General features: G+C 41.4%; 1 protein-coding gene across 3 annotated transcripts; it reads right to left on the reverse strand.

Moving 5' to 3' along the window:
• Positions 1–127: 127 nt before the first annotated feature.
• NUDT9 (nudix hydrolase 9) lies at positions 128–18,220 on the reverse strand. Of its 3 annotated transcripts, XM_015819306.1 has the most exons (9): positions 18,174–18,220; positions 15,153–15,334; positions 10,387–10,623; positions 8,108–8,203; positions 6,922–7,008; positions 5,181–5,292; positions 3,978–4,124; positions 2,586–2,670; positions 128–572 (listed from the first exon to the last, which is right to left on the reverse strand). In XM_015819306.1, the coding sequence occupies exons 2-9, from the start codon at positions 15,278–15,280 to the stop codon at positions 418–420; spliced, it is 1,047 nt and encodes a 348-aa protein (XP_015674792.1). In that variant the 5' UTR covers positions 15,281–15,334; positions 18,174–18,220; the 3' UTR covers positions 128–417. The 3 variants fall into 3 exon arrangements, with proteins under 3 accessions (XP_015674792.1, XP_015674794.1, XP_015674793.1); XM_015819308.1 differs by lacking the exon at positions 15,153–15,334 and having other exon boundaries at positions 18,174–18,214; XM_015819307.1 differs by lacking the exon at positions 18,174–18,220 and having other exon boundaries at positions 10,387–10,642; positions 15,153–15,189.
• Positions 18,221–19,040: the final 820 nt, after the last annotated feature.

Raw genomic sequence — 19,040 nt, forward strand, 5'->3', positions numbered from 1 at the left:
TAATGTCCACTATAAAATCAGTCAGTTGCTATCTAATCAGCAAAACATTTTCAGGGCCCGAGAACTTCAGAGATTTTTGGCAGCTGTAAATTTCATCCTACTATATTACTGGAGAACCACAAAAAACTCAATTTTACTCATTTATTTTCTGTACAGAACAGGTATACAACAGATGCACCCAATACTTCAGTAGTATCACGTGATTTAAAAGGCGTTATGTAACCAACACTAAACATTTTTAAGTTCCAATGATTTCAATTTAAGAATGTCAGAACATGTGTGAAATCTTGGAGCATTAAATTACGCACCACCAATGTCCTAAAAAGCATTTTCTTCCCACCCTCCTACTAAATTTACCATCTGAAATGATAGGATTTCATTTCTAGTTTGATGTTAGTCCCATCGTGGCCACAAAAGCTAGTCTTCCTTCCAGTGTGCTTCCCTTTTCTCTGCTACAAGCCTGACAAAGTCAGAGTGGCTGGCGTATAGTGTAAGTTTTTCACTGATATCCACCCATTTGACTTTCCCAGCGTCGTCTCCTGCTTCCAGATGCAAATTATTCATTGCTTCACCTAGGAATACAAAGAGAGTCATTATGGAATTCATTTGGCTTCTTGCCTCTTTTTAATTCTACAAAATGAGCCGACACTTCATTTGCTTCTTCCAATCCGTATGAGCTTCTACCAAAAAGCATGGAACCAAACCATTACTGTTGCACGGACGGTTCTGGAAAATGAGGTTCGTGTGTCTTTGTTTTTGTTATGTGTGTCAAATTTCGGTGTCGTTTGATGAAACGGTCTCTAAGTCGAAAACAGGCAGTGTCTCCAGGTTTACCGGTGGTGGTGGGAAAATATCGGACACCCCACACCAGGTCACTGAGTCGAATTAGAGACCGTGCAGAGAAAAAGACGACCGTACGCTTGTCGCTCCTACGCTGGCGTGGATCCAGCCACAACTTCTCTTCCTCATTATCCGACACACCTGGCTCCTGGCCAATCTCAGAAACACCTGGCTCCTGGCCAATCTCAGAACCACCCGGCTCCTGGTCAATCTCTTCTCCGTCGGGAGACACCTGAGGCATTGCCAAAGAGGAGGATCCTGGAGAGGGAGGCCTAGCCATCTCCTCTCCTTCATGTTTGGAGCCTTCTTCCTCCGATAAGAGGGGCTCACAAGATGGAGCCACAACACATATGCTTTGCAACTAGAGATCCTGAATTCCATCTCTGACATCCTAACCTGAATTAGGGTCCTATCTAAAATACAGGATAGTCACTACAGGTAGTCCTTGACTTACAGCTATTTGTTTAGCGACCATTCGAAGTTACAACAGCATTGAAAAAAAGTGACTTATGACTGTTTTTCACATTTATACCTATTGTAACGTCCCCATGGTCGTGTGATCGAAATCCAGATGCTTGGCAACTGGCATGCAGTTATGATGGTGGCAGTATCCTGGGATCATGTGATCCCCTTTTGCGACTTTCTGACAAGCAAAGTCAATGGGAAAGCCAGATTCATTCAACAACCATATTACTAACGTAAAAACTGCAGTTATTCACTTAACAACTGTGGCAAGAAAGGTCATGAAATGGGGCAAAATTTCAGAATGGGACAATTCGCCACAGTCAATTCATTGCGGGGCAATTCAACAATTCAATTTCATTACTTAAAGTAATTTTAAAAAGGGTTTTAATTTTTGTCACTCACATTACATTTGGCGATTCCATTCCTTTAACGATTCCATTCCACCATTTCTTCTCTTGTCCCATAGCGAGTTATCCTAGATCAGTGGTGACGAACCTATGGCACGCGTGCCAGAGGGGGCACTCAGAGCCCTCTCTGTGGGCACGCACGCCATTGCCCAGCCCTGCCTCCCCCCGCGGTCCCCTCACCAGCAGCCCCCTGGAGGAGAATCGTCCCCAGGCATGGCCCAAGCGGAGCACCACAGCCAAGGACATGGCAGCCGGGCAGCGGAGACAAGACTCTGCCTTCTTGCCCCGTCGTGCGCAGATGATGCTGTGGGGTGCAGGCAGAGGGTGTAGCCACCATGGTGCTGCTGGGCCGCCTGGGTGATCTGCGGCGGTCCGTGAAGGCAGTGGGTGGCCCTGCGGGCAGGTGGGGCAGGGCGCAGGCGGAGGGCGTAGCCGCCACGGTGCTGCTGGGCCACCTGGGCAATGTGCTGCGGCAGGCCGTGGAGGCGATGGGTGGCCCTGCGGGCGAGTGGTACGGGGACGGTTTTTGGGCATTTGGTCTCTAAAAGGTTTGCCATCACTGTCCTAGACCCACGAAAGTCACTGTCTTGCTTAGCAATGGAAATTTGGGCTCAGTTGTGGTTGTAAGTCAAGGACTGCTTGTATCAAAATGACCAATACAGATCTAGATGGAAGAAAGTCTTAACTTGATGCAGAACTAGACTGAGAATTCTTGTGTCTCAATCTAATATAAAACGACATCAAAAGATTGTTTCCTGAACTGCCTACCATTAATAGAAAAACAGGACTAAGTCAGTACAAAGATGTTGTGCGATTTTATAATCAACACTGAATTATGACCAAAGATGTTATTATATAGGCTTCTCTTCTCACCAGATTCATCATGATAGTTTACTGCTTCTGTTTCCATCCAAGCATTGTCAGTATTGCGAGGATCGTCCACATATCCCTTATAAGCCTAAAAAAAAAAAAAAAGCAAAATACAGGACCTTTAGGACAATGTGTTACATTTTATTTACCGCTGCATTTGTTTATTAATCAGGTTTATATCCCACCATCCACATAATCTCCGCAGCTCACGAATAAGAATCACAATATAATCATCTCTAATGAAAAAATAAAGTACAATATAGACAGCATTTGGCATCAATCTCCATATACCTTCTGAAAAAGCTCTGTTTTCAGCTGTTTCCAGATGGTGGTTAATGTTGGAGCCAAATGAACTCCCTGTGGGAGGCTATTCCAGAGGGCCTATTAAAGCAAGATGTGGCTTCCAAGGTTTGCTGATCTAATCTCCTGGAAATGGATGACAGCCAGTTTCTTCTGGCAATGTCTAAGTCAGGGGTGTCAAACTCAATTTTATTGAGGGCCGCATCAGCATTGCGGTTGCCCTCGGGGGGGGGCGGGTGTGTGTGGCCAGGGTGGGTGCAGCCTACTGAGTGGGCATGGCCAGCTCTACATCGTTCGCGTCAAGGGTTCACGTCAAGGGTGACTGTGGGGGCCTGGGCAGAAGTGGGACAGATCTGAGGGTCTCTGGGAGAAGGGGGTGGGATCAGGACCACTTCCAGGTGATGATGCATTTCTTCATTCCTCACAAAGGGTGACACCTCCCCAGCATGCTCCCAGGGGGCAGGGCCGACACGGCAGGGGCCGGTCCCTTGCTGTTTCCCGACGGCCTTGTGCAGCTAAGACTGAATGCGTTTCAGCATAGATGGCCACCACAAAATTGTACATTGGCTCCCTCCCGGCCGGCCTGGACCAGGGCCAAGCCAGCGGGGGCCGTTCCCTCACTGTTTCCAGGATGGCTTCACGGGCCACATGAAACCACTTTGCGGGCCGCATCCGGCCCCCGGGCCTTGTGTTTGACATGTCTGGTCTAAGTGGTTGGGCTTGGGCTGACTCCAACAAAGTGCAGATAACCTGGTGCCAAGCCATAATGGCTTTATATGTTAAATCACCAAAAGATTCCATGCCCAAAACTTCATATAGATGTTAAATAACTGGGGGGGGGAGGGAAACTGAACCGTGCCAGGCTCTCCTCCGTAACATCACTGACTGGAATAAAACCACTGTAAAACAGGTTCTCCAATTGCAAGCTAATTTAACTATCTAAATCTGTTGTGTTGAGGAAGCTAAATGTTGCCCTTTTACCTACTATTCAGTGTTTATAATTGGAGAAGTTAATACTGTTCCAATTTACTTGGAAGAGCCTCAGCAACCTTTCCATTTAACATTTAAAGAGTTTAAAAACAGAAGATCATTTACCACAAAGAGTTCCTGACTGAAGAGTCTATTCAGGTGTTTCTCCATCTCTTCTTTCTCAGCCTTAGTTTTCTGTAAAGAGTTCAAGGCCTCTTCACTAAATTCTCGCTTTAGAGCAGAAGATAACCTCTCCCCTGGATCCACCATTCCCTAAAAGAAGATTATAATCTGTTGTATAATGTTCAGGTACATAATCAACAATAGCAATTGGGAGGGGATGGCTGGGATGATACTGTATGTATTGTAAGATCAACACAACATGTTCTTGTTACTTTCTGGGAGGAGGCTTCGTGGTATCCGTAGCAGAACATCCAGATTCAACCATAGTTTCATTCCATACAGCATTAACCTTGTGAACTCTCAAGCTTCCTCCTTCCGTTATATATTCAAGATGGACAGTGTTTAATATTCATTTGTTATGTATATATATAGGGGTGTGGGTCTATACATATGTTGTATATAATGTGTTTAGGTATGTGTCATGTATGTTTCACTTTGAGAGCAGTGCAACTAAATTTCATTTTTGATGTGTGCCGTTGTACCCATAGTAAAAAAAATGACAATAAAGGTTATCTTATCTTATCTTATCTTATCTTATCTTATCTTATCTTATCTTATCTTATCTTCTGAGCACTGAACACCAGATGCTAATGTGGTACATAATTAGCATCACTTGCACAATGTTATCATGACATACATGATGTGTCATTTTGAAGACTTTGTGGCTCCTCTTGGATGCCTATGTTCAGGAAATATTTTGATTAGTTATTTACTTTCCCTGGCCAGGACCATTGGCGGATTTGTAGAAGAGGGTGCTTTATTTATTTGTTATTTATAACAAATTTATAATTGCAGGCTGATTATTCCTCTATGAACAGAATGAAAGAGAAAGTTGTTTATTTGCTTTAAGCAATTGCACACCTCTCTTCCAAACTGAAATTTCACAAGGCAGCTTATAAGTGTTTCAAACAAATGTCATTAAAACTATTAAAAACAGTGAGAGATATAATGCAGCTCCTGCACGCTTGTTCACAAATTATTAGACAGAGAGGTCTGTCTGTTCTGCAATCAATTTTGCCAATTGTCTCTCACATGCTTAGCTAATAAATAAAACTGGAACACACACACATATACTGTACACACATATTTCAAGAATGCAGATTTTTTTCCCCCTGAAAACAATTATCTCATTGTTCTTCCTCTCACCCCAGGAATGGCCCATTCTCCACAGTCCTTCCTTTTGATTGCAATAAACTGTAAGATGTTTTTACCAGATACTGGATGAGCTGTTTTATTGCCACTGCCATCTCTCTTCCATCTGAAAGTTGCACCAAGAAGATAATTAAGCCCTCAAAATTCAAGAAGAAATGCAGCATGTTACAAATGACAGACAACACATAGGTCCAGAGAACACATGTTGCCATAGTCCTCTACCTACCACAAGGTCCAATTCATTGCATAAAGCTGCAACTGGAGCATGTAAATAAAGGAAGAATTGGAGGGGCCAGAGGAGAGTGAATATATGGTTCAAATTCATTCACTTAATGTTAAACCATGAGTGGGCATTAATATTTGTACTGAACTCTAGATCCAGAATCCAGAACTCTAATTTGAACTGGCAGAAAACCTAAACCAGCCACGATGTCAATGAAGATTCAATCATCCATGCCAAAGGTGTCTATAAAGGTTGAATCATGGCAACTGGCCCAAACTTTGTCAATCTGAGACGTTTTGTTGCTTATCCAAGCAACTTCATAAGTCAGAGCAAAATTAGTTAGGCAGAGAGCCAGAGAGTCATTGGAAAGTACAAATTTTTGCCACACCAACCTCAGGGGTCTCTCCTCAAAATTAAAGGTTCAACCTTTAAGCCAGCCATGTATTACTATGAAGTGCTTTCATGATAAAGTGGAGTTACAGTTTCAAGGTTTTTAAAAAAAAGATTTTAAAGTACAACTAAAAGCCTAAAAAATCATGATTATTTTTTTTAACCAATAGAAGAGACCGCTCAAGATTGAACAGTGGGGTCTTCGTGCTCTTTGAGGTTGGTTTTTTTTTTTTTTTTTGCAGACGTTTCATTACCAAACTAAGAAAACATCATCGGTGCTAGTAAGAGAATAGGATTTGCTCTCATAATATTTACTAGACCAGTGGTTCTCAACCTTTTTAATGCCGCGACCCCAACCGGTCGTAAGTCGAGGACTAAACCGGTCGTAAGTCGAGGACTACCCAACCGGTCGTAAGTCGAGGACTTTCCCTGCCCGGGAGCGCTGTGCATGTGTGGTTCCGCCCCCTGCGCCAGCCGAGGCGTAGCTGGCAAGCGGCAGAGACGGAGCAGGCCGACCACCAGCTGGCCCAGCTCAAGGGAGGTAAGGCACCCACCAGAAAAGGGGAAAAAAATGGCGGACAGCCTTGCTTCGCGACCTCCGTGAAATGGTCGATCGACCCCAAATGGGGTCGCGACCCATAGGTTGAGAACCGCTGTACTAGACCAAGCCAAGCCCAAAAACACTAGAGAATTTTCAGACGCCAGGCACTCGGACAAATCAATAGGCACATAGAGATAGACAACATCTACCTACCATTCAAAAGAGACAATTAAATATCCAAAAAGGAAACAAACAAAAAAACCAAAACCCCTCCTCACCAGCAATCGAGATCAGGGAAATCAGGAAATTCTGGCAGTTATACGAATATAAAGATTTATTGCAAGCTTAAGCTCTCTACAAAAATCTGAGCTACTAACGATCAAGGGAAATGAGCAGGAATTAAGAAGGCATTCAAGGTGGGCTGGACTTGGGCGTGCAGGGACTTGTGACTGATGATGTGTTTGACCCCACCCTCGGGCTCAGTCTGATCACCTCCTAAAACAATACCCCAATCAATCAAATTAGGTGAGAAATGAAACATCCCTGAGGACATATATTGACTGTATCATGTTTTTTTTTACCTTGTTATTAGAGGATCAGCAGCATGATTGGGTCCCCAACGCCCCAGCAAACCTCGTCCCACTAATCCTGTCCTGCCTATGGGATTCCTGAAAATAATAAGAGGTCTGGCTGTAATTGAGTGTTTTTCAAACTTGGCAACTTTAAGATGTGTGGACTTAAACCCCAGATTTCTCCAGCCAGCGTGAAGAGAGCACAGTGAAAGTACAAATTAACAGTGCTGACATGCCGTGATGGCTCAATTGCTCTAGGTTGCAGAAAAAAGAAACTAACTGCAGGTCAAGCTACAGATCTTCAGCCACAAACATATCTAAAGGCTAAATTCATAGAAAGGTAGTCCTAGACCAGACATGTCAAACTCGCGACGTCACATGACGTCGCCTGACGTATCGGAGCTTCTTCCCCATTGCCGGCAATGGGATGGGCGCGGTTTCCTCGTGACACGTCCGGCCTGTGGGCCGGCAGTTTGACATCCCTGTCCTAGATTGTTACAGCAGCTTATTTAGTGACCATTTGAAGTTACAACAGCACAGAAAAAGTAACTTATGACCGTTTTCACAGTTACGACCATTGCAGCATCCCCATAGTCACATAATCAAAATTCAGATGCTTGGCAACTGACTCATATTTATGACAGTTGCAGTGTCCCGGGGTCATGGGATCACCTTCTGCGATCTTCTGACAAGTAAAATCAATGGGGAATCCAGATTCACTTAACAAGTGTGTTCCTAACTTAACAACTGCAGTGATTCACTCAGCAACTGCGGCAAGAAAGGTTGTAAAATGGGGCAAAACTCACTGAACAAATGTCTCACTTAGCAACAGAAATCTTGGGCTCAACTGAAGTCATAAGTCGAGGACTATATGTGCCCAGTGGTGGGTGGGATTCAAATATGGGACCAACCGGTTCTCGCTTCCAAAAGCCCATTCTGGGCCTGGGCAACAAAAAATTAGCTACTGGTTCTGCCGAAGTGATGCGAACTGGCTGAATCCCACCACTGCCTGTGCCCCGTTAAACCAAAATGTGGATTTACTGATTGTAACTTCACATGATTGAATGCAGTAGTGGTCTTTTGATTTAAATATGTGGTTTGTGAAACCAGTGAGCTGTACTTTATTCTATAAATCATGGCTATTAAACCATTGCTCGGTTTGAAGTTTTCTACTTAACTAAAGAGTGCCACATACCTGGGCCTCCCATTTTCCACTTTATATAAGCCACTGTGGCTTCTCCTTTCCACTTGGCCATCCTTCTCATTGAATCTTGGAAAAAAGTTTTTGGCTCTTTTCAGAAGAGAAACAAAAACAATGAAATGATTATACAAAGTTATCTCATGAAAGCTACAAACGCTGTACTTCAAAACATAATTTTGTTTACAAAACATGCAATTCCCATATAAGCCTCTTGTCAGTTGAATTTTTCATTCCTCTTTGATAATTTAGACCTAGTATAAATCATTTGCCACAGGTATATAACTCCAGTGCTGAGTGGTAAAATAAACAATTCTTTTTCTAAAAATTGTTGGAAATGTAACAATCTGATCAGATTACTTTTTTTCCATATTTGATGGCAATGTTGCAAATATTGATAATTTTGGCAAATTGTTTACAATAAAATGAAAAAAAAACTTTAAAACCTGAATTTCCTTTCCAATCTGCAATTTTCAAACTAAATGATATTAAAGCTTATATCCACACAAAGTAAGGTGCATCTTTTGATATATATCGGTTCTTTTTTATAACTGTAAATGTCCCGAATGGTTAAGGAGTCAGATGACTTCAGAATGGAATTAATTAAATAAGTATTAGCTTTGCCAAGAAACTTTATTATTTTTATTGTGAATAAGAATAAAGTATGATGAAGTCATTCTGAAAAATAATGAATAATTAACTTGTAGGAGTATGTCTTAATGTGCAAAATAACTCTGTGTAGTATTTCAAAACTAAATGAGACACAAAATTTTAATTCAAGTTGGGATTACATTTCCACACTTGGGCTTGTACTACATTCAAAATTTATATTTCTCTTAACATAAATTCTTCGGATACTAATTTTCAACAATGATAGATCTTTCAATGTTCAGAAAGTGCTGTAATTCTTTACAGTATTTTACTTTATATAATACACCGTGCTGATTATTGCTGATAATATTTGTATATTACTTCTTAAAATTTACATAATTAGATAAATAATTTCGTAAATATCCCGGTTACTACACTGTGACCCGACATACGTTTTCTTTTTTATTTTGACATTAGTTACTTACGTTTTCTTTATACAACATAAAATGTTATAAATTTTTTTTTATCCTTTCTGATAGTACATTTTGATTGTTTACTTTATCATCTTTAAGAAAACCAAGAATCTTTGCTATGATCCTAGTAAATTCTGTGAATATTCATTGTGTGTTTTCTTTTTCTTTTGCCTTTTTTCTCATCTATCTTTTTCTTTCTTTTTCCCCTTCACAAAAATGTTTAATGAAATGATAACAATACAGTAAATCAGCTTAATAAAATAAAAAATAATTAAAATAGGATATTATCAAGGAGAGAAGCAACCTAGAACTAAGAAGAAATTTCCTGACAGTTAGAACAATTAATCAGTGGAACAACCTGCCTTCCGAAGTTGGGAATGCTCCAACACTGGAAGTTTTTAAGAAGAGATTGGATAACCATTTGTCTGAAATGGTATAGGGTTTCCTGCCTGAGCAGGGGGTTGGACTAGAAGACCTCCAAGGTCCCTTCCACCTCTGTTATTCTATTCTATTATGTTTTGTTCAGAAAACACTTTTGCAACTCAGGGATCATCATCCACACATCAAGAACATTCTACAATCTTAATTTCAAAAATGGCAATCTATCGACAAAATTTGGGGAGTGGACTTAGTTTCTATATTTAGTGCTTCTTCTCTTTCAATGAGACAACAACGTGTTGCTTTTCTTCATTAAATCACAGATCACAGCACTTAGTTCTGCATTAATAAAATACCTACCACCACAACTGAAAATAAAGCCTAGCTTGATACCAATATTTTTCTTAGCAATACATATATGAATAATGTTTTTTCTCTTTCTGGATCCTACACTGTGCCAACAATAATAGTAGATTATTTATAAGACCTAGAGGCAGATGTATCTTATAAATCCATCAGCAGTCTTGAGTATAATAGAATTGGGGCATAAAATGCAAGAAGCAAATTCATATTACCATGTAAAATCTAGCACACACCTTATTAAACAAAATATCCTGTAATAATTTTCAGCAGTCCAAAAATTATAGAATTAGAAAGACTACATAAGGTAACCTATAATTCGATGCAAATATTTGAAGTAGGAAAAATTCATTTATTATGTAATTTTCATATGTACCCTGCCCATTTTTATATAAAGAAATACAATGAAAAGTTTTTCTTTAAATTAAGTTATTTGGTCTCTGTTCATCCTATGGAGTGACTAACAAAGCTCACCCAATCTCTGGATCTGCCCACTTAGGTCCTGCCAAAACACTTGGTGCTGTATAGTCCACAGGACTGTAGTTCTTCCAGTTGATCAACCAGTCCACTTTATCATCAGGAACTTGTGTGCGTTCAACTTTTGATCCTGGATATGGGGACGTTCTGGCTTTCCTATGCAGATTTTCTTTTGGCCCCTTACAATCTGACATTGTAGTTGTGTCTCTGTGGAACCAGTGGTGTGAAGATGGGCTGCAGATATATAGGTACACTTAGACATAGAGAAAAAAGTAAATCTAAGATGCTTTGTTCTTTACAGAATCTGATGTCCTATTAGGAAAATCTTGCCTGTTCATCTATTACACTTAGAATAAAGAAGATATCTAGCATTTAATGTATATAGAAAAATACATCTCATTTTGTTAGATTTTAATAAGGTTTAAATAATGTGGCCGGTTTTAGGTAAACAACAACAACAAAAATAACATTCTGAAAATATAAGAAGTTTTCCCCTATCCAAGATATTGACTCACTTAGCAAAGCTGTAATTTGAACACTGTATAAGTCAATATTGTTGCGTGCATACAGTGGGAGGTGGAGATCATAGGAGTGGCATGGCAACCTTTCCTAGTGTCAGTTTTCCAGAAAGAAGGAAAAGGTATGTGGAATGCTTTATAAATGACAAAATTAATTTACTAGCATTGATTAGTCGATTAAATGCTACTGTCTCTAACACTAATCAAGTTAGGGCACTGAGAAACAAGAAGTATCTGTACTGTATATGTGTGCATTTACACCAAATTGGAATTTTGAATGTCAATTGAGTTACAAAATGAAAAAAAAATGAGCACTGAAGAGGCTTGGAATGAGGCATAAAGTATACGGCTGCTTAGCATCCTAGCCAGAAGCATTTCTGTTTTATTTTATTTATTACTAGCTGTACCCGGCCACGCGTTGCTGTGGCTCAGTCTGGTTAAATGGACAAGAAAGAAAAAAGCACACGTTTGTAATATGTTTAATTTCACAATGCTTGTGGGTATACAATATTTTTTGTTGTTCCATTGTCTGTGCAGATATAGAGATTGTCTGGTTTGCCGACTCTAGAACACGCAACATATAATTGTCCATGTGAGAAGCAATCCGTGTCTAGATCTAAACCGCACAATTCTAAAGATTGGCCCTGAGCTTTGTTNGCCGTCGGCCAAGCAATGTAGGCTGGCGACCCCCAGGGGGAGGGCCTTCTCTGTGGGTGCCCCCACCCTCTGGAATGAACTACCCCCCGAGATCCGGATGATTCCGGATCTCCTTACTTTCCGCCGTGCCCTCAAGACATGGCTTTTTCAGCAAGCGGGCCTGACCTAGGGAGGATTTTAGGTAGGGATAATTTTAAAAATATTTTAATCGGAAACACAGCTGGTAATATTTGGTTTTAATTCGGCTTTTATCGGGGTTTATTTTTTTGTATTTTTGTATTTTTGTATTTTGTATTTTTTGTATTTTGTGTATATTATTTGTTTTTAATATGCTGTGAACCGCCCTGAGTCCTATGGGAGAAGGGCGGTATACAAATTAAAAAATAAAAATAATAATAATAATAAAAAAAAATAAAAGTATCTATATTTCCTCTTCCTTCAAGATGACGCTATAGGGCATTGCATGACAAAACAACCAGATACAAAAACAGTTTTTTCCCCATGCTATCACTCTGCTAAACAACTAATTTCCACAACACTGTCTATGCCCTAGGACAGTGATGACGAACCTTTTAGAGACCGAGTGCCCAAACTGCAACCCAAAACCCACTTATGTATTGCCGGGTGCCGGGTGGCCATGGCCCACTGGATGGGTGTGGCTACAGTGGTCATGGCAGACTGGGTGTGCGTGGCCAGGGTGGGCATGGCCACCTCGATGTTGTTCCTGGGGAGGAATGCCTGTGGGGGCCGGGCAGGATTGGGGGAGATCCAGGGGGTCTCTGGCAGGTGGGGCAGTGGGCTCGTCCTGCAGGGTGAGGCGAGAGAGGGGGCAGGGCGGGGGTGCCATTGCCGTGGGATAAGGCAAAGCGAGGCAGGGGCCGGGGCTGGTTGCAGGCAAAGGAGGGCTCTGGTGAGGAGGCGGAGGAAGAGGGTTTAAGCAAGCTTAGCAACCGGAGTGGGGACCCCCTCCAAAAAACAAACATGCTTCGTGGGTAACCTCAAAGCACGACAGAAGAGACCAAAACCTGCTGCAACCACCCAGCAGATGGGAGGGGAATAAAAACCAAACAGCCCCCCCCCCCACCAATCCTCAACAGAAATGCTCACGACAACGAAAGCCTCGGGCAGGGGGAAGAGCACGGGCAGGCGGGCATCTTGCTCAGCTGATGGCTTGGGAGGGGGGAAGGGGCAGCTACACCCCCTCCCAAACGCTGCCCTCTCATGAAAACAGGATGAAAACTCCAAAAAGCGACAAGGAAAAAAAGTTAAAACAGAAGAGTGTCTCAGAACACCTGTATTAGCAGATGCAACTGATATAAAATCGGGATGAAGAATGGTCGATAAAACATTCTTGGTTGTTCTATTTTACCTTTCCTAATAAGCTGTAACCAACTTCCTCTCTTCACTTTGCAAAACCTGTGGGTCCCACGCCATTCCACATACTTGAAAGAAAGCAGCTGCAATCGGAGTACTCCAACTGTAACTTTGAAATGTGGCACCACTGATTTAACTGCTGTCACACTGCAAGTACAGTTAGAGCAGGGGTTCTCAACCTTGGCAACTTTAAGACTTGTGGCTGAGGAATTCTAGGAGTTGAAGTCCACAAGTCTTAAAGTTGCCAAGGTTGAGAACCCCTGAGTTAGAGTTTACAGTACTGGTTTATCCAGCATGTGTTATTTATTTTATCTTTCTTCTCCTTATACAAAACTACACCTTCTATACACAGAATGGAGAGTTATTGTTGATTTCTTGTCCAGTTTTAATTTCCCTCTGCATCTGATTGGCCACTGGAGTAAAATAACGCCAAAATTTGCTTTTATCAAGTATTTTTTATTCCAGTTTGGGGGGGGAGAGACAGAAATGCTTTCTGCTATCCGAAGGTGTGTATTTCAATATCACTTCCAAAGTCGAATTCCTCGACATATAGATTATTCCTTTACACTGGTTAAACCTCCCCCTTGCCTTTCCCCCCAATTTAGGGACCTCCACTCACAAAAGAATAAAAGAATAGCCCGCTCTTTTCCAACCAACACATATTGCACATGTTTCCACGTGATTATGGAACTGAAACCGTTCGCTCACTTCTTAGCAACGTCCACCAAACTTTCCGCGCCACCTTCCCCCCCTCCACCACCCCCTAAAATCTTAAGAAGGGCTTTCGATCATATTGCACGTTTTACTCACCACCTAAACTCCGCAATTCTCGCCCCTGCAGTTTTGCTGCGGGAGGTGGGAGTCGCTCCGCTCCGTGCAGAAAGGAAGGAGCTCCTCTCCCAAGCTGGAGGGCTAACTCTGGCTGCCCCCCATTCAGAGGTTCCCCTTCCAACATGCACTTAATTCGCCCCCCCCGGAGAGAGCCGGGCCTCCCCTTCCCCAACTGCCCATGCCAAAGCGCCCCTTAGCTAAGGGGAGACGGAAAGGCGGAGGGGAGCAGCCATTCTCGCGAAGGCACCGCAAACCCGCACGAAAAGAACTCAGCGCTTTGCTGAGTTTCATCTTGTTGCCGCACTAAAACCTGGGGAGCGCGGTAACTCACTTGCAAGTCTGGGGCACTGGAGTTTCCCGGTGTAGCTGCGCCAAGCTGTGCTGCCAGGCTTCCCAGTGACCAACAGAAGGGAGATTGTGGCAAGAGCGATCTTTTTCCCCATTCCCTCCCCGACCCTTGAGCTCGTCTTAACACCTCTTTCTCTGCGCCACTTCTGGCTTCTCCCCTCTCCCCGCCCAGCTCTTGCAGCTGCTCCAACTCCCGGTGCAGAGAAAGAGAGCGAGAGCACTGGCGCACATGGAGAGGGAGAGGGGAGCAGCCCGGCCCCGCGTCCCTCTGGGGCGATGGCGCATGTGCCCACAGAGACGGCTCTGTGTGCCGCCTGTGGCACGCGTGCCATAGGTTCGCCACCACAGCCCTAGGATATCAAACCACCAATAGGGCTGTATTACCTATTATCCTTCTCATTTTTTCATCCTTCCTATTACCTATTTCCTTAGCTTCTTATGACTATAACTTTATTGTTTGTATCTCATGATTGATGTTGATTGCTTTTATTTAGTATCTTATTATGAATTATGTTCTTTGCTTATTTAGTATCCTATGACTATCACTTAAGTTTGTATCTTATGATTTATGATTGTATTTTATAATTATGATCATGAGTTATCACTTGTTGCTTGTATGTACACTGAAAGCTTATGTACCAAAGCCCAATTCCTTGTGTGTCGAATTACACTTGGCCAATAAAGAATTCTATCCTATTTATGATCTCATTTTCTGTAAAGATATCCTAGTTATTCATAAACTCTAAACTAAAGATATTGGGCTATGACAATCTTCTGAACTTGAGCAATCCATCAGTTTGTCTATTGATATTAGGTTTATAGTTCACCTTTTATCTAGAAGCAAATAGTGGCTTATCTTGGGATTTTTATCGCATTTTCCCCCACATCATTTCTATGTAATATAAGTTTGCCTTGAGGGAATGACTCGCTCAAAATCAAAAACATGGGTGCTCCCAGTGCGTCAAACACCTTAACTGCAATGGTTCTCTCTGACAAGATTTGTATAGAAAATAAAGTAGACCTCAGAATAAATACCTGTAAGCAAGATTCCTTGTTGTCTGGAATACTGGAGAAAAATTGTGGCAGGACTTTGTAGTAACAATTGAAAGAGTTACAGAAAGAGAGACTACAGTAACAGTTTGGGCCAGGAAACCTCTTGCCATTCCATCAAATGAGTTCACAAGAAGCTGGCTTCTTCAGCAAGGAACACCAAATGCCTATAGAAAAACATGGACACCAAACAGGAAAAATTGGGTGTGATGCATGCTGTCTTCAAGGCTCCATCTTAGGCCCAGTATTCTTCAATATCTTCATAAATGACTTAGATGGGGGAATAGAAGGGGAACTCATCAAATTTGCAGATGACACCAAGCTGGCGGGAATAGCCAACACCCCAGAAGACAAGCTCAGGATCCAAAAAGATCTTGACAAACTTGAACAATGGGCCCTATCCAACAAAATGAGTTTCAATGTGGAGAAAAGCAAAGTTTTACATTTAGACAGGAAAAATCAAAGGTTTAAGTACAGATTAGGTGAGACTTGGCTCAAAAACAGTAACTGTGAGCGGGACCTTGGAGTCTTAATGGACAATCACTGGACTATGAGCCAGCAGTGCGCAGCAGCCACCAAAAAAGCTAATACAATCCTGGGTTGTATAAACAGAAGCATAGAATCAAGTACCATTTTATAAAACCCTAGTAAGACCATACCTGAAATACTGCAACCAATTTTGGTCACCATACTACAAGAAAGATGTTTGGAAAAAGTTCAGAGAAGAGCAACTAAAATGATCAAAGGACTGGAGACTAAAACATATGAAGAATGGCTGAAGGACTTGGGTTTGGCTAGTCTAAAGAAAAGAAGAAACAGGGGCGACATGATAGCAGTATTCCAGTATTTGAGGGGCTGCCACAAAGAAGAGGGTGTTAAACTATTCTCCAAAGCACCAGAGGGCAGGATAAGAAACAATGATTGGAAACTGACCAAAGAGAGAAGCAATCTGGAATTAAGGAGAAACTTCCTAACAGTGAGGACAATTAACCAGTGGAACAGCTTGCCTTCAGAAATCATGGGCGCTCCATCACTGGAGGTTTTTAATAGACTAGTCACTTGTCTGAAATGGTATAGGATTAGAAGACCTCCAAGGTCCCTTCCAGCTCTATTCTATTCTAATTCTATTCACTTCTTCATTATCTAAAAGATAAAGTGACATGACTATAACATATATATTGCAAGCTGCATACTCTGCTCAGCTGCAGATTCTAATTCAATTTCTCCCCCTTGACCATTTTTGTCAATTTGCTTCCCAAATTTGTAGTTCTCTATATCTGAAGATATTGTCATATCTTAATTTATTTATTTATTTATTTATTTATTATTTGGATTTATATCCCGCCCTTCTCCTCGTAGGACTCAGGGCGGCTGACAATCAATTAAAATACAAAAATAACAATACAAATTTAAAATTAATTAAAAGAGATATTTAAATATTGTCCGATTTAAAATATTAATGACAACTCTGTGTTTATTTGTATTTTAATATTGAACTGTCAATTGAGTTAAGAAACACAGCTGCTTTTTGAAAATTCTTAGCAGATAAAAAAGGCTGATTCCTCAATATTTAATATATCGCAGTAAAATGTACATATTAAAAAAATAGATAATCATAGTGATACTAGAGAATGTAATAATATGTTCCAAAACTTTCCAGTAACAATATATTAGGAGTATTATTCTAGTAACAATATATTAGGAGTATTATTCTTTGACTTCATAGATCAATACAGTATTTCTTTACATTCAACCTCTCCTTTTATCTGGTAATATCAATCATAGATAGGAAACACTAGAATATTAAGGAGAATCTAGTTAAAATAATATTGACACAATATGGTTAAAATGAAGATATTTTACAAGATATAATATATGAAATATGGTCAGTTTTATAGATGTCCATTCTATTGATAATCCTCAAAATTAAAGGGTTACACCTCCAACCCGTTTTAGTCTTTCAAGAAACATATTATCTCATTTGCATTTTATTTATATTTGCTTTGCTTACATTTCTTATACCTTGCCATCCCTCTATTGAATGTTCCTAAATAAACAAGACCATCGTTTTCTTCTGGCTCTATACCCGTGGTTCTCCACCTGTGGGTCGGGACCCCATTTGGGGTCGATCGACCATTTCATGGGGGTCGCCAAGCAAGGCTGTCCGCCATTTTTTTTGTCCGCCATTTTTTTCCCCCTTTTCCGGCGGGTGCCTTACCTCCCTTGGGCTGGGCCAGCTGGTGGTCGGCCTGCTCCGTCTCTGCCGCTTGCCAGCTACACCTCGGCCGGCGCAGGGGGCGGAACCACGCATGCGCGGCGCTCCCGGGCAGGGAAAGTCCTTGACTTACGACCGGTTGGGTAGTCCTCGACTTACGATCAATTTAGTCCTCGACTTACAATCGGTTTAGTCCTCGACTTACGACTGGTTTAGTCCTCGACTTACGACCGGTTGGGGTCGCAGCATTAAAAAGGTTGAGAACCACTGCTCTATACCCTCATCCTTCGCCCCTATGGGTTAGCAGACTATTGTTTATATTTTACTTATCTGGACTAAGAGTACTCAATTATGCTGGGAAGCATATTGGATAAACGTAAGGGAGCTATTACCTCCAGTATAATCTACCTGATAGGTTGTTGTGAAGTAAGAACTGAAGAGAGAAAAAGGAACTAGATATGCATCCCCTTAAATAACTTAGAAAAGGTGGGATATAACGAGGGCAACATAATGTGGTTCGGTGTTTTTGGCTGACTGCATTGTGCAGACCTGAGTTATTCCACAAGCAGACACGGCTTAGCACTATGTAATATATAGACGTAAACATCTCTCTCTGTATGTGCACGTGAAATTACATAATATATATACATATATGTGTGTGTTTATGTACGTGAAATTACATAATATATAAATATAATATGTTTATCATTCCATAAGCAAGGTAATTACAATCTTAAGAGGGGGAAAATGAATTTACTTTCCAGCCCATTCCCTCCTTCCCCCACACTCACCGTCAAATTTCCTTTCACTTCCTCGTCACCTGATCCCACCTTCCAACAAATCTCTGCCTCGTGATTGGTTAATGATTGAGCGCCTATCCCTTTCTCTTACCCAATGGCTGCTTCTCTACACTTCCGCCTTGAAGAGGCGGAAAAATTAAAGACACCACTTCGGCCAATAAAACGAAAAACATCACCCTCCGACCCGCTTTAGTCCCGCCCACTTTGCAATCGTAATTAAAACCGCTCAGTGGTTCGTCTCAATGATCCCGAGCCTCGTCGCAAAGCATTACGTCACACGGATTACATTTCTGATTGGATATAGGCCGATCACGTGATTGCCTGCTGTCGAGCCGTTCCTTTCCGTGCCGCTGTCTCAATTTTCTTCCTTAAGCCATAGAGATAGAAAAGAAATAGAGCCGCGGCTAATGACGTTATTTGGAGAAAATGCCGTTGTGAAATGATTTTCAATGCAAAAAAAGGCAGAGAAGAAGAGAACGATACTTCTGTACAACCCGCGGGGATAGAAACGCTCTGACGTTTCCGCGTCTTATAACTTCAGAATTTATTTCTGAAGCCACCCTTTCTGCTCGTAAAAATCCATTTAAAAAAAAAAAAATCCACCGAGGCGATTCGCGTTTCTTCTAATTGATTTCAAATAGCCGTTGATTCATCTATTTCAACTTTTCGAAAATGCATATCAGAACCACAACTTGTTTATATTATGAATATTACATTAAGATATGGTAGCCCAAATAGTAACAGTACTTATTTGTTTTAAAACTATATATACTGTTCACGCCCATTAGTGATTCTGCACATATATTTTGCAAATATAATAAAACAAATATTAAATCTTTGTCCCAGAACTCTCAGGCA

The sequence above is a fragment of the Protobothrops mucrosquamatus genome, unplaced genomic scaffold, assembly GCF_001527695.2.
Source record: "Protobothrops mucrosquamatus isolate PMUCROS unplaced genomic scaffold, P.Mucros_1.0 scaffold893, whole genome shotgun sequence".
Taxonomy (NCBI): domain Eukaryota; kingdom Metazoa; phylum Chordata; class Lepidosauria; order Squamata; family Viperidae; genus Protobothrops; species Protobothrops mucrosquamatus.